The sequence below is a fragment of the Lytechinus pictus genome, chromosome 18 (genome assembly GCF_037042905.1).
Source record: "Lytechinus pictus isolate F3 Inbred chromosome 18, Lp3.0, whole genome shotgun sequence".
Classification (NCBI taxonomy): Eukaryota; Metazoa; Echinodermata; class Echinoidea; order Temnopleuroida; family Toxopneustidae; genus Lytechinus; species Lytechinus pictus.
Genome location: NC_087262.1, coordinates 21,935,110 through 21,949,712, shown reverse-complemented (window position 1 = coordinate 21,949,712; position 14,603 = coordinate 21,935,110). Strand labels below are relative to the sequence as shown.

The window sequence follows — 14,603 nt, the reverse complement described above, 5'->3', positions numbered from 1 at the left end:
ACCAATCCAATCAAGCAAGAAAACATGCACGTAGGCTTATAGCTTAGACAATTTAATGTTTGTATACACTTTCTATAACAGGACTGATAAGAGTAGCGTCCACTTAATCTAAAAATATTAAGAAAATCATAAATGCAAGCTTATGTAGCTTCTTAGTAACCAGTGCAGGGCCGAGGAAGGGGCTCAACATGCACTCTCAGAAATGTTTTAACCAATTACATACCGGGCCCGCTCACACGTTGGTTAACATAATGATCAAATCAGAGATTTTTTATCATAAATTATATAGTATATATTCGTCTGACATGCAATTTTCTTTTTACCAACAATATTGGCTGTTTCATTATTCATGTTAAGTTAACCAACATAATATTTTCTCGAGAGATGAGATAACAGTTTGATAATGATTTTCAAGTTTTCGTATAGGGCCTACATTATGGTCACTGAAAAGAGAAGGGGGCTGGAACATAATCTGAATTGAATTGAATTGAATTTATTAGAACGTCACTGGCATTCGCCAATATTTTGTTCAAAACAAGAAGTACAAAATAATACAAAACAAATAATCTGTAAACTTATCCGAAAATAAATAATCTACTAAGGTGTGAACAAAAATGAATATCCATGTAGGTCGATTCAAACAATCAGCACCATCGTTGTCAAAGCCTTGAAGGGGCTTCTGTGCTGAAGAAAATATCCGCGCCGAATGCTGCATGGAATCTTAAAACAAAATAAAGCAAAATCAAACTTCAAACTTCATGTCAGAGGTCTATTCGTCATAATTTATATTAAAAACACAATCTAATAAATCAATCCGAACGGCTTTAGCACGATGTACAGAAAAATATAAGACTTTGTTTATTTGGGGTCCATTATGTTAATGATTTATGATACTAGACATTTAGATATGAATTAAGCATTGACCATAATGAATTTGGCATTAGAAAATAAAGATCGCACATTTTATGTATTTTATTTTTTCCACATTCAAAGACAATCTTTTGAAGTTAATCATCCGGCGGAACGCTTTTAAAAGGGGAAGGCCTGACCAAGCAAACATCACAATCAGATGGTAATTTACGTATTAACACGTTTGTGAAAAAGTGGGAGGGGGGCGTTTATAACGGCCCCTGTGGTAATATTCTGAAATTATTTCGGACATTATTCAAAGTTTTTATGACATTTTCCAATACTAAAATATTGGTATCGTGTAAAGAACAGTACTGTGGCAACACAATACGGAAGGGGAAGTGTGGTTAAACATGTTAAAACACTACATATGCCAAGAATAAATCGGAGCCATAGTACATCGCCCTGGGAAGCAGGGGTTTGCTAAATTGCAGTAATTTGATTTAAAATAAACTTCATTTTGTAACGAAATTTTTTTTTTTTTTTTTTTTCTCTTGACCAAAATGACCATAATTTTTTGTGAAAACTGTTTTCTTTTTGCTTGTCAAATTTAAACCAGTATCCCCTGTTTAAAGAAAACGTTCTCAGGGCACTGGTATCGCGTGTTTAGTGAAGTTATACAAGGTTATGCCGTGTCACCAGACCTTTTTTTTTCATTGTAATTGTACATCGAACCGGTAATACGCATTTAAAAGAGACGGGGGGGGGGGGGGGGTAGATCACATCAGATTGCAGTCATTGTAGTTATTTTGAGAGCTAGATTCCGAGCAGAACTTACATAATGGAGCTACTGGATGCTGTAGTGAATGAAAACGGTGAGAAACCAGCGATATAAATGCGGTCTGAGCAATGTGAATTAATATTAATATCTAAAGTGTAAACAATAAGGAGCACGAAAAAGCTAAGGGAAAAGGGTATCAAAAGAGAGTAAGTTATAAAATATTTTCTTTCACTTTTTGTTACGGCAGTTAAGATAACAAACTGTGTTTCTTGATCGATGTCTGTTGTGACAAGTCTATTTAAGACTTAAAGCAGCACACTTTGTTTTGGATTTTAATGTTCTGTCATGAAAGTGTGAGCGAGAAAAATGAGAATAATTTTAGTAGTTTATACAGGGAAATTTTCAAGAAACAAGTTTTTGTGTCTTTACCATTGGGAAATACTTAAACGCGCCACTATTCAATGAAATTACTAAATTGCAAGAATTTTATGCCCTAAAACAATTATGAAGTGGAGGATATGGAATGAAAATGTTCCACAAAATTATACATGAACATATTTCAATTAAAATTCAATTTTGATCTAGAACGTGATAAAATAAAATATATTCACGTGTTTCTTTTCTTTTCGATATAAAAATATTTTAGAGAATTAGGTGAGCTGACAATTTTCGAATACTGTATGTATTTTTGTTCGTAGATTTCTGATATCCATGCAATCATTAAATTTGTATAAGATAAAATTGTTTCAAAAGCCTTTTTTAAAAGAAAAAAAAACCATCGCGGTGGGACGGCGCTAGACATTTAAGATCTGATTAGCAGTTTAAAAGAGATTAATTGGATACTACACTTCTTTAAGATAAGCATATTAGATGACACTCAATTATAATTCACATTGACGTTTTTCCAAAGCTTTTGCCTGGCTTTTAAAGTGTTTTTCTTTTCAATTTTGAGGATTATAAAGTAACAAAACCTCTATTCTAATATTATTCTTTCTGCCTTCCCACCTTTCATTCCTGTTATTTTTCGTTCTTGTAACATCGCATGAGGGGAATTAAGGTGGTCGCCCCTTCCCCCTGAGTCTATTCAAAAGGAAGCACTATACCATCTAAACGCGAATTATTTCACCATAATTTGCATGGATTTAAAATAAATTCAAGAGGACTGTAGTTTTAGTCTTAAAGTTTTAATCCTAAAGATTGATTTTTAAATCTCAAAGAATTTGAATTCATAGCTTTCAAGATTCATTATTTTTTTCAGGTTTAAATCTAAATCCAGAATTCGATTGTAAATACAGTCCACTTGGATTTAATTCAAATCCCTGCAATTAAGAGTGTTCACACTACGCTAATAGCTCCAGACAATCATCATAATCATCATCGCCATCACATTCGACATTGTCAACCCCGTCATCATTATCGTCCTCATTATTTCAGGTCTACGACTGAGGAAATCGGCTCGCTACAATTAGGGCATTCCGGGATCAAATCAGCAATGCTTTTAATGACGTCATGACCACAAGCGAAGTAGATCTTCTTCTTGACCAGGTGTTCCAGTGTTTGAACACGTGACCTAAGGATTTCAAGCTCTTTGTCTTTACGTTGAAGTTCATTTTTTAGGTGGTGTAACTCGCCTGAAAAGATAGCAGAATGAGATATAATGGAGTCATAATATTATGCATGAAAGTCTGAAAGACATTCAAATATGAAATGAATTAATTAGAATTGAATTAGAAATGAATTAATTAATTGTTATAATTAGAATAACAGCGCATTTTGTTGTCATACATCCCATTTACTCTGCTTTACATATTCAATCAAAATGATATTTTAGATTTTACTTTCGATAATGAAGATAACCCATTGAAAAACAATTTTGACTTGATATTGAGACAGATGTCCCGTTCCATGAAGCTTTCAATGACGAGTTATAAGCTATTGTTATAAGCTACTAAAATCGAGTCATTAATTTGATTTGCTGATAACAATCTTGAGGGGATTTCAGTCTGTTATAGATCATGTTCATATTACAGAGTCCAGGGAATATTTTACATCTATATCACCATGGTAGCATGGTTCTTCCTGTTTTAAGCTATATCTGAATCACCACCTGTGGAATTCTGCTGACTGCTAGAAACCGCTGCCACCTTCTTTTCCGGGACTCTTCCCGTCCCAGGGCGCGCCGAATCCCCTGTCAACTTCACTGAGGCTCCCATTGTTCCAGAACTGGATTTCTTTACGGCTGGTCTAGCTGCAGCACTCTCCTTCAAAAAAGATGACACAGGGTTGGCATCACTTCCGGTGTCTTTGTTTTTCTTAGGCAGGTTACGAAGAGGGCGGTTAGCTGCTGTCTGCTGTCTTGCAATGTCTTTCCTGCATGCGTAATGAGATTGCAAACAAAGATCAACAAAGATCGTAGAGCGGTATGTTCATATCTAAAGAAGAAAGGAATGGAAGCTTTAGATCACTAGCAGCGGACAACGATTTGCTGACCAAAGAAAATCATACGAGAACAGGGACTAACTCAAAACTGTGAGTTAGTTTGATGACGCCAGCTAATTCGCTGTCTCAACGATATACATTCTTTCTATACGCTTAATGGAGTTCGATATAAGAACTGGGAAAATGGATTGCTTGGACTCGATGTGTGAAATTGGAATATGATTATATGTTTAGAGATTGGAACTTCAAAATTAATATTTTTTTAGGCCTATAAGAAGGATAACTATAACAATATATGATTTCCGCAATGTAAATTATATTCCTAGCTATACACTTCGTTTATTTTGCTAGTATATTGAAAAAGGCTTTCAACTATGATATATCATTTCTTGAAATCCTTTAAATACCACACTCTAAATTCGAAGGGTTTATGAAATAAATCCACATCGGCTGTGCATAGTGACCAGCCGAATATTAGATTTAGATTGAAACCTTGTTGATTTAAATATAAATCTAAAAGATTTGAATCTAAATCTTTTGAGATTTAAAAGTTAATCCTTAAGATTTAAAATAAATTCAAAATTCGGCTGGTCAATATTGACAGCCGATCTTGATTTATTTCAAATCCTTGGAATTTAGAGTGCAAATTGGAAGAAAAAACAACCAAATTTAAATACTGTGGTGCATTTTCACTGCTTATAGTTCGTTACTTTAATAACACAAATTCGCGAGCCTAAAAATGGGATCTATCGCGTTTGCAATCAGGCTGAAATCTAGTCTCAAACGAACAAAGTCGTGATTTTAACCGCTTTTACTCAGAAAAGTCCGACCATATTCCTTGCAAAGTTATTAATTCAAAGTTTTAAAAACTATCTACACAGAAAAATGAAATTGGAAGTCATTCCTGCTCTAATTGGTGAAAACTACAGGCTCGAGTTAGACGATACTTTTCGTCAACATTATTTTGTTTGTAGCACATTTGGCGCAGAAATAGCCAGATAAAAAAATCGCAAACTATGTGGCCTATAAGGATTCTGCCAATGGAGGCAAGGTCCATATATATATTACAAATTTTTCAGGTATTTTATTTTATGCAGATTATTCGAATTTGTAGTCAAGGAAGACAATAATCAATTACATTTTTCTAATCATAAAGGCATATAATCACACCTCCGTTCATAATAAGATGACGTCATATAATTCGGCTTGGTGTAAAAATGGCAGAGGTAAAAAAAGCAGAGGTAATAATGGCAGAGGTAAAAATGACAGAGGTAAAAATGGCAGAGGTAAAAATGGCGGAGGTAAAAATGGCGGAGGTAAAAATGGCAGAGGAAAAAAATGGCAGAGGTAATAATGGCAGAGGAAATATTGGCAGAGGTAAAAAAGGCAGAGGTAAAAATGGCAGAGGTGAAAATGGCAGAAGTAAAAATGGCAGAGGTAAAAATGGCAGAGGTAAAAATGGCAGAGGTAATAATGGCAGAGGTAAAAATGGCAGAGGTAAAAATGGCAGAGGTAATAATGGCAGAGGTAATACTGGCAGAGTTAAAATGGCAGGGGTTATAATGGGAGAGGTAAAAATGACAGCTCTAGGTAAAATATGGCCAGTCTTAAACCCCCATGCAATGAATTGTCAAAAAGCCCCCGCATGTACATACATTAAATAAGAAGTGCATGTCACGGTTAGGCATTTAATCATCATTATGTCTTCATCGGCCTAACAATGCTATTAGACGGGTCAATATACAACTAAAAATACCCTTACCCGGAACAAATTGCAACAAATGATTTTCAACAGCTTTTTGTACTATTTGACCTCCGGAATAACATACTTAAAATCTACCAAAATCCGCATACGGGAAAGTGGTTATTTTTAAGATGGCGTCCAAGATGGCCGCCATTCACTGAAAATTGATACAACTGACTCATTATCCACCATAGAATCCTATTTCGACATATTCCATGGTCTAGGGGGTAAAAAATTGTTGATACAGGCTAGAGTGAATTATAAGCCCTCCACTGTACCTGGCAAATCCAAAATGGCGCCCAAAATGGCTGCCGTAGGCTGAAAATCCACAATTCATCTAAGTGGCTTTAATTTGGTTTTTATTCAATGGTTTTAAGGGTGAAGTACATTGGAACAAGTAACAAGGACAGCCAGTGGTCTGGTGGGTCCAAGAATCCAAGTTGGTGTCCAAAAATCCAAGATGGCTTCCAAAAATGGAGCTTCAAATGGCTGTTGATAATTAAAATGGACATACTTAATTCATATCCACCTGGGACATAATGATTTTAGTGTCTAGACCATGTTTTCAATGGTCAAATAAGAATGACAAGGACAGTCAGTGGTCCAGTGTGTTAAAAAATCCAAGATGGCTTCCAAAAATGGAGTCTAAAATTGTTTGCTTAATATCCAGAAATATGATTTTTGTGTCTATACCATGGTTAAATGGGTCAAATAATACATTTGGGCATGTTACAAGGAAAGTCAGTGGTCTGGTATGTGCAAATGTCCGCGATGGATTCAAAAAAATTATTTCTGAAATGGCTGCTAAAACTTAAAGCGGACATAGTTCATTTCATTTTGGCCCGGGAGATATGATTTTGATGTCTAAACCACTGGTTTCAAGGGTCAAATAATATATTAGGATAAGTTACTACAGGGTCTGGTATGTCCAAAAATCGAAGATGGCTTCGGCTTCCAAAAATTGATATTTAAAATAGGCTGCTGATACTCAAAGCGGACATAGCTCATTTCATATCGGCCTGGGAGATTATTATGGTGTCTAAGCCACTGGTTTCAAGTGTCAATTAATACATTAGGGCAAGTTACAAGGACAGTCAGTGGCCTGGTATTTCAAAAAATCTATGTTGGCTTCCAAAAATTGATTCTAAATTGACTGCTGTTACTTAAAGCGGACATAGTTTATTTCATATCGGCCTTGGAGATGCGATTTGGTGTCTATACCACTGGTTTCAAGGGTCAAAATATTACATTAGGACAAGTTTTAAGGAAATTCAGTGGTCTGGTATGACCAAATATCCAATATGGCTTTAAAAATGATTCTAAAATGGCTGCTTATAATTAAAAGTGGCATAGCTCATTTTATATCCGCCTGTGAGATATGATTTTGGTGTCTAAAATATGATTTCAAGGGTCAAATGATATATTAGGAAAAGTTACAATGACAGTCAGTGGTCTAGTATGTCAAAAATTCCAAGATGGCTTCCAAAAAGGAGTAAAAAATGTCTGATGTTACTTATAAAAGGACATAGTTTGTTCAATATCTGTCTAGGGAATATGAGTTTGGTGTCTAAACCATGGTTTAAAGGGTCAAGTAATATACTAGGGTAAGTTACATGACCAGACAGTTGTCTGCATGTTAAAAAATTCCAAGGTGACTTCAAAATAATGGGGTGTAAATTGACTGTTTTTACTTAAAGGTATACATCGTTTATTAGAAATATACCTTGGAGGTATGATGTTGGTGCATACACTAGAGTTTAAAGGGTCAAGTAATATTTTGGGTTAAGTTGAAAGGACAGTCAGGTGCCAGGTATGTCCAAAAATTGAAGATGGCTTTAAAAATTGGGGTTTTAAATGACTGTTGTTACTTAGGGATATTATTTTGGTGTCTACACTAGGATTTCAAGGGTAAAAAAATATTTTGTGACTGGTTACCATGATATGCAGTTATCCATCTTGCCTTAAAATCTAAGTTGACTTCAAAAAATGTGACTGCTATTACTTAACAAGTGGAACGCCTCTGGCAGTCTCGCCTGCATTACGCAATTTAACATAGCAGCAGTGCTAACTTTGAAAACTACTATAAAATAATCATTCACAAAAACACCATTCATATAATGATATAATACCACGTTCATTGACCATAGATGACATTTGAACGGTGACTTAAGACTTGTCAATTACACCCATGTCCACATTTCATTCATTCTATCCATAAACTTTCAAAGTTATGATGGCACTTCAACAATTACCCCAACATGGCCTAATTTTATTGACCTTAACTGACCTTTGACTTGGTTTTGTGACCTGAAACTCACAGGGGATGTTCAGTGATACTTTATTACTCTTATGTCCAAGTTTTATGAACTAGATCCATAAACTTTCAGAGTTAGGATGGTAATTTAACATATACGCCCAACACGGCCAAAGTTCATTGACCTTAAATGACCATTGACCAAGGTCATGTGACCTGAAACTCACACAGGATATTCAGTGGTACTTGATTAACCTAATGTCCAAGTTTCATGAACTAAATCCATAAATTTTCAAAGTTATGATGGTAATTCAACAAATACCCCGAACTTGGCCAAAGTTCATTGACCCTAAATGACCTTTGACCTTGGTCATGTGACCTGAAACTCAGGCAGGATGTTCACTAATACTTGATTAACCTTATGTCCAAGTTTCATGGACTAGATCCATAAATTTTCAAACTTATGATAGTAATTCAACAAATACCCCCAACTTGACCAAAGTTCATTGACCCTAAATGACCTTTGACCTTAGTCACGTGACCTGAAACTCGAGCAGGATGTTCACTAATACTTGATTAACCTTATGCCCAAGTTTCATGAACTAGGTCCATATACTTTCTAAGTTATGATGTCATTTCAAAAACTTAACCTTCGGTTAAGATTTTGAAAATAATTTTCCCAACATGGTCTAAGTTCATTGACCCTAAATGACCTTTGACCTTGGTCATGTGACCTGAAACTCAGGCAGGATGTTCAGTAATACTTGATTAACCTTATGTCCAAGTTTCATGAACTAGGTCCATATACTTTCTAAGTTATGATGTCATTTCAAAAACTTAACCTTAGGTTAAGATTTTATGTTGACGCCGCCGCCGCCGCCGCCGTCGCCGCCGCCGTCGCCGTCGGAAAAGCGGCGCCTATAGTCTCGCTCTGCTATGCAGGCGAGACAAAAATGGACATAGTTCAAACAATATCCACCTTTGAGAAATAATCTTGGTGCCTACACTTGAATGCATGGGTATAAGTTATCAAATTGTTTTATGAGTTGTTAAAGCACCCATTTTGATGAAATTTTAGAATCCACCAAGGATTTTTTAAACAAAATGTAATACTTACCATCCTTGTTACCTGTCCGAATGTATTATTTGACCCTTCGTACCGCATTGTAGACACCAACATTATTCCTTACAGATAGATATCGTAGAACTCTGACCATTATGAGTGATACGAGTCGATTTAGATGCCTTTTTTGAAAACCTTCTTGGATATTTATGCAAACTGGACGACAGCATATCAATGTAACCAGTCCAAACGTATCATTTTAACCATTAAACCATAGTGTGGACACATAAATTACATCTCCTTGGTGGATTTTAAATGAACTATGTCAATTTTTAAAGTAACAGCAGTCATTTTAGACAATTTTTGGAAGCAATCTTGGATTTTCGACACAATGGACCACTGACTGTCCTTGTTACTAATTTTCTGACTTTTAAAACCATGGTATAGACATCAAAATCATAATTCCCTTGACGGATATTACATGAACTATGTCCATTTGTAAATATCAACAGCATTTTTTTCTCCATTTTTGGAAGCTATCTTGGATTTTTTAACATACCGGACCACTGACTGTCCTTGTAACTTGTCCCAATGTATTATTTGACCATTTAAACCATGGTCTAGACACCAAAATCATATCTCCCAGGTGGATAAGATATAAGCTATGTCCATTTTAAGTATTAACAGCCATTTTAAACTCAATTTTTGGAAGCCATCTTGGATTTTTAGACACAACAGACCACTGGCTGTCCTTGTAACTTGTCCCGATGAACATCTTCAACATTAGGACCATTGCATAGAAACCAAATTAAAGCCACTTAATTAAGTAATAGATGAATTATGGATTTTCAGCCTAAGGCAGCCATTTTGGATTTGTCAGATACACTGGAGTGCTAATATTCACTCTAACTTGTATCAATGTTTTCGTTTACCCACTTGACCATGGAATATGAACTGAAGTAGGATTCTAGGGTGGATAATGACTGAGTATATCAATTTTTAGTGAATGGCGGCCATCTTGGACGCCATCTTAAAAATAACTACTTTCCCGTATGCGGATTTTGGTAGATTTTTAGTATATTATTCCTGAGGTCAAATACTGCCAGAAACAGTTAAAAAATCATTTGTTGCAATTTGTTCCGGGTCAAACCATATATTGACCCGTCTATATTTACGAATTCGTTGGAGGTGTACCGTGAACGCTTTTTAAAAAGAAATCAAACGACAGATATTTTTTCATTCAATTTATCAGGAGCAAAATGAAACTGCACTTTTCTCATTCATCATTTTATAACATTCCTTTTTGTCTGGCTGGTTTTTTATATCTAAAGTTTTGCCAGGTTTACCGATGCAAAAATGAGGAAGAGTAGACATAAGAGAGGTGGAGAGACAGAGAGGGTTAGGGGGATGGGAAAAACATAGAGAACAATAGCGGGGAAAGCTTAGACGTTGAAATTATCACGAAAGATTGTGGTTAAATATTATGTCCTTATTTTTAATGTCGTCTGTACTATTCTTTTTAAATAATTGAATGACAATAAGCATGCGTTCCCAGGCTTGGCACTGAATATGTAACTGATTATGAAAATCAATAATAATCTTGTTTTGACTGGTAAACCAATTTGGTGTCGATCGAGGGAGACCGTCTGGTTCAGATTCTTTGCATAAAAGACCCTGAAACTTTACCACTGCATCCAATATGATATAAACGCCTTGATGGTCATAACCCTTGAAGGCGAAAGTACTGTTGGGTATTTTGTACACCATAAGCAGCACCCTCCTGGTAATTAGCTTGGTATGCTAAAATGAATAGATTTGATACAAATCTCTGTTATTGTTCAAACAGAAGAAAAAACATTGTTTATTATCTAATTGTTATTTTTGTTGTAATTCTTTTTCTGACATAAAAAAACTTCATTTAGTTGAAATAATTTATTATGTCATTTTCCCCCTTAACCAAATCCCCTTTCATTTTGGAGTAAAAACTATTTTTCTCGGCTTTTTAACAAACCAGCACCCCATTTTCACTAACTTTTCAAAAGTAAGTGGTGCTCACTCAAGCGGAAATATTTTTCGACATATATCGTCATTTTCTTAAATAATAATAATAATAATAGTACATTTCTTAAAAACGCATAACACCTACAGGTCTCTATGCGCGATTGACTAAATCAAACATTCTGAAAGAGGTGGGTTTTTAATTGAACTTTGAATTTCTCAAGCTGGGTAATATTTCTTAATGTCGGTGGTAGAGAATTCCATAGTGCTGGTGCAGCTTTCTGGAAAGCCCGATCCCCATATGATTTGGTCTTGACAGTAATTACAGAGAGAAGATTTTGTGAGCCAGAACGGAGATTACGCTTGGGTTTATGAATCTGGACAAGTTCTTGAAGATAAGCAGGGGCAATACCATGAATACATTTGAATGTTAATATGAGAAGTTTATATTATATTAAATGGATCTGTACCAATGTTAAAATGTGGGAAAATCTTCAGGATTTTACATGCGGGGCTTTTTGACAATTCATTGCATGGGGGTTTAAGACTGGCCATATTTTACCTTGAGCTGTAATTTTTACCTCTCCCATTTTTACCTCTGCCATTATTACCTCTGCAATTTTTACCTCTGCCATTTTTACCTCTGCCATTTTTACCTCTGCCATTTTTACCTCTGCCAATGTTACCTCTGCCATTTTTACCTCTGCCATTTTCACCTCTGCCATTTTTACCTCTGCAATTATTACCTCTGCCATTTTTACCTGGCACCTATAATTCAGGCTTGTAAGATATTAGCACGATAAATCTTATTTCAAATCCTCAGTTTAGTATTTCTTAAGTAAATCTTTATAATGTTTATGATAATTTGCTGATACATAATACTTTGTTTTGTTTTACTTATGGAAAAAGATCATGTATTGTACATATTTCAATTTATATTGTTTGTATAAGTCTCATTTGCAAATGTCATTGTAATTATTTTCGATCACTTTACTTTGTTCTTTTGAAAATGAAATAAAACAAATTGAATTTAAATTGAAGTGTATAATCTTCTGGTAAGCGATGAAAATGCATGAAACTTTAATGCATTTCATAGCTTATTAATTGTCGAGATTTCCTTTGGATAAGGTATTTAAACGCTGTGAAATCATTATTAATTCATATACTGACGTATATGTATTCTGTATAGCTAATGATAAGGTCTTTAAAAGCTGTGATTTATTATATATTAATTCATATGATAACGAATATATTTTAAAGTATCGTAATAATATACAGAAAAATACTTCAGTATATATGAATTAAATAATTACATAGATTTTAAATACAATCTAAGTATATATATAAGTAAGAAATGGTGACAATGATGTACCTCAAATAACTTCTTAATATAAAAATATATATATATATTGTAATGAATTTATGAATCACGGAACATGCCTCTTTCTGTAACGTGAAAATTCAAGAATATCATGCTCCCTCTTATCATGATCAATTCTTTGAGTTATACAGTTTCAGCCTATGGTATGTTCAATTACATATAGGAAAACAATGTTTGTAGCTACCCTCTTTGAGCTTGTATATCAAGTAGAGGTTGCAGGATTGGATCTTGTTCCAAGTCAAGCTGGATTTTCATAGAGATTCCAGCGCTGTTGGTTGCGTTCAGATCACTACCATGAGAAACAAGAAAGGCTAGAAGAGCATCTGAGTTTGTCTTGATTCCAAGGTGCCCCCATTTCTTCTTCATCTGAAACCAATACATTTGACTAAGCATCAACAAAATTATTGGTCGTATATATGGGGTACTAGCAATGGCATTTAGGGGCACAGTGCTCCCTCCCCCTGTTATTATTTTTTAGGGTTTGCCCCCATATAAATTATGGACAATAAGATTTTTTTGAAAAATAAATCAAAATGTAGGCGCTGCAACGAATTTTCATTTCATGTATGATTAATTTATAAAGAATTAATATATAACCAACATGCTAAAATTAAATCAAAATGGCCGAAAGAACGATTAAAATGTACTAAGCGTATATGATATTATCGTGGAGATATCATATAATTTCTCCTTATCCAAGTTTTCAGCTGCAAGAATGAAAATTTGTTTTTACCCCTTGCATGACTTCAGCTCTAAATTTATTTTTTTTAATCCCATGTTACCTCACCTAATTATTATCAGTTTAGTTCAAACATGATAGTAAATGTGATGTACCTCGGCCATATACGGTTCTTCTTTCATATCTTGTCCTGATTGTGTGTTCCGGATAAAATTCAGAGCAATCTGCAGGGTAGTATTCCCACGAAAATTTGGAAGGGTGAGGTTTGTACCGTGTTTTACCAAGACCTCAACTAAATGGAGATTCCCATGGGCAATGGCTACTCCGAGAGGATTGATTCCAAATTCTCCTTCAATTACATTCACATTGCAGTGTCCCTGTCAGTGGAGAATTCACAAAATTGAAGTTATCATAAATAAGGTAAAGCAAACACATTTTTTTTGGGTCAAATCTGATTGTTCGATTTGATTTGTATAAAGTTTATTATCCTTTGAAAATTCAAAAGAGCAATTTTTAGACAAAAATAAATTTTTGTAAAAAGAGTCCCATTTATGATCTCTTGCACGTGTCCTGCTTCATTGGACAGCATTTAACTAATTCTAATAATTTTCTTGGCATTTTGCTTTTGTTATAAATTTTAAACGGTGTTTTGGGCGTTTCCTGACTTTTAATAAACGGGTTTTAGAGTCAAAATTTTCAAATTCGCTTTCAGAAATATCAGAGGAAGTTCAATCTTTTGATAGATGAAGAACTGAAATGGTCAAAACAAATTGAAAATGTATGTAAACTTACTCAGAAAAGTATCGGCATAATAAAGAGAGCGAAAAGTTCTTTGCCTGTGCAGTCCTTAAAGTTGCTTTATAACAGTTTAGTGTTGCCAAGATTTGATTACTGTTCTGCTGTATGGTCGAATAGATTTCAATCCCATACAATTAAGCTGCAAAAAATTCAGAAGAGGGCTGCAAGAATAATATTGAACAAGACATACGACACACCGTCGGCTGATTTGTTCACAAGTCTTAAATGGATGACACTAGACAAACGATTTGAGCTCAGTCGCGTTTTGATGATATATAAATGTGTTCATAATTTAGCACCTTCTTACCTTCAGGTAAACTTAACCAATCCAAATGATGTACATGAACATCATACCAGACAGAGAGACAGTGGATATTTACGCGTGCCCAAGTTTCGCACTGATTGTTTGTTATAAGTGTAGTCCAATTGTATCTTCAATATTTGAATGGAATAAGCTTGATAATTCAATTAGAACAGCTCCTTCTGTCATTTCATTTAAGAGAATTTTGAGAAGAACTTGCGGAACATCCACTGTTGTGCGTATTTTGTGTTAGCATGACCTTGATGATTTGGTGTATATTATCAGTATTTTCAAGATGTCGTTCTTAGTTAATTTG

At 34.7% G+C, this 14,603-nt stretch overlaps 1 protein-coding gene across 2 annotated transcripts in view; it reads right to left on the bottom strand.

Moving 5' to 3' along the window:
- Positions 1 to 485: 485 nt before the first annotated feature.
- The window catches only part of LOC129282112 (E3 ubiquitin-protein ligase MIB2-like), a 35,089-nt gene continuing 20,971 nt past the window's right edge, over positions 486 to 14,603 (bottom strand). For both annotated transcript variants that reach the window (XM_064113288.1, XM_064113289.1), the window contains exons 15-18: positions 13,344 to 13,565; positions 12,694 to 12,875; positions 3,738 to 4,000; positions 486 to 3,261 (exon numbers count right to left, since the gene is read on the bottom strand). In XM_064113288.1, coding sequence (XP_063969358.1) covers positions 3,056 to 3,261; positions 3,738 to 4,000; positions 12,694 to 12,875; positions 13,344 to 13,565 — 873 coding nt within the window. In that variant the 3' untranslated portion in view covers positions 486 to 3,055. The remainder of the gene's footprint in view (positions 3,262 to 3,737; positions 4,001 to 12,693; positions 12,876 to 13,343; positions 13,566 to 14,603) is intronic.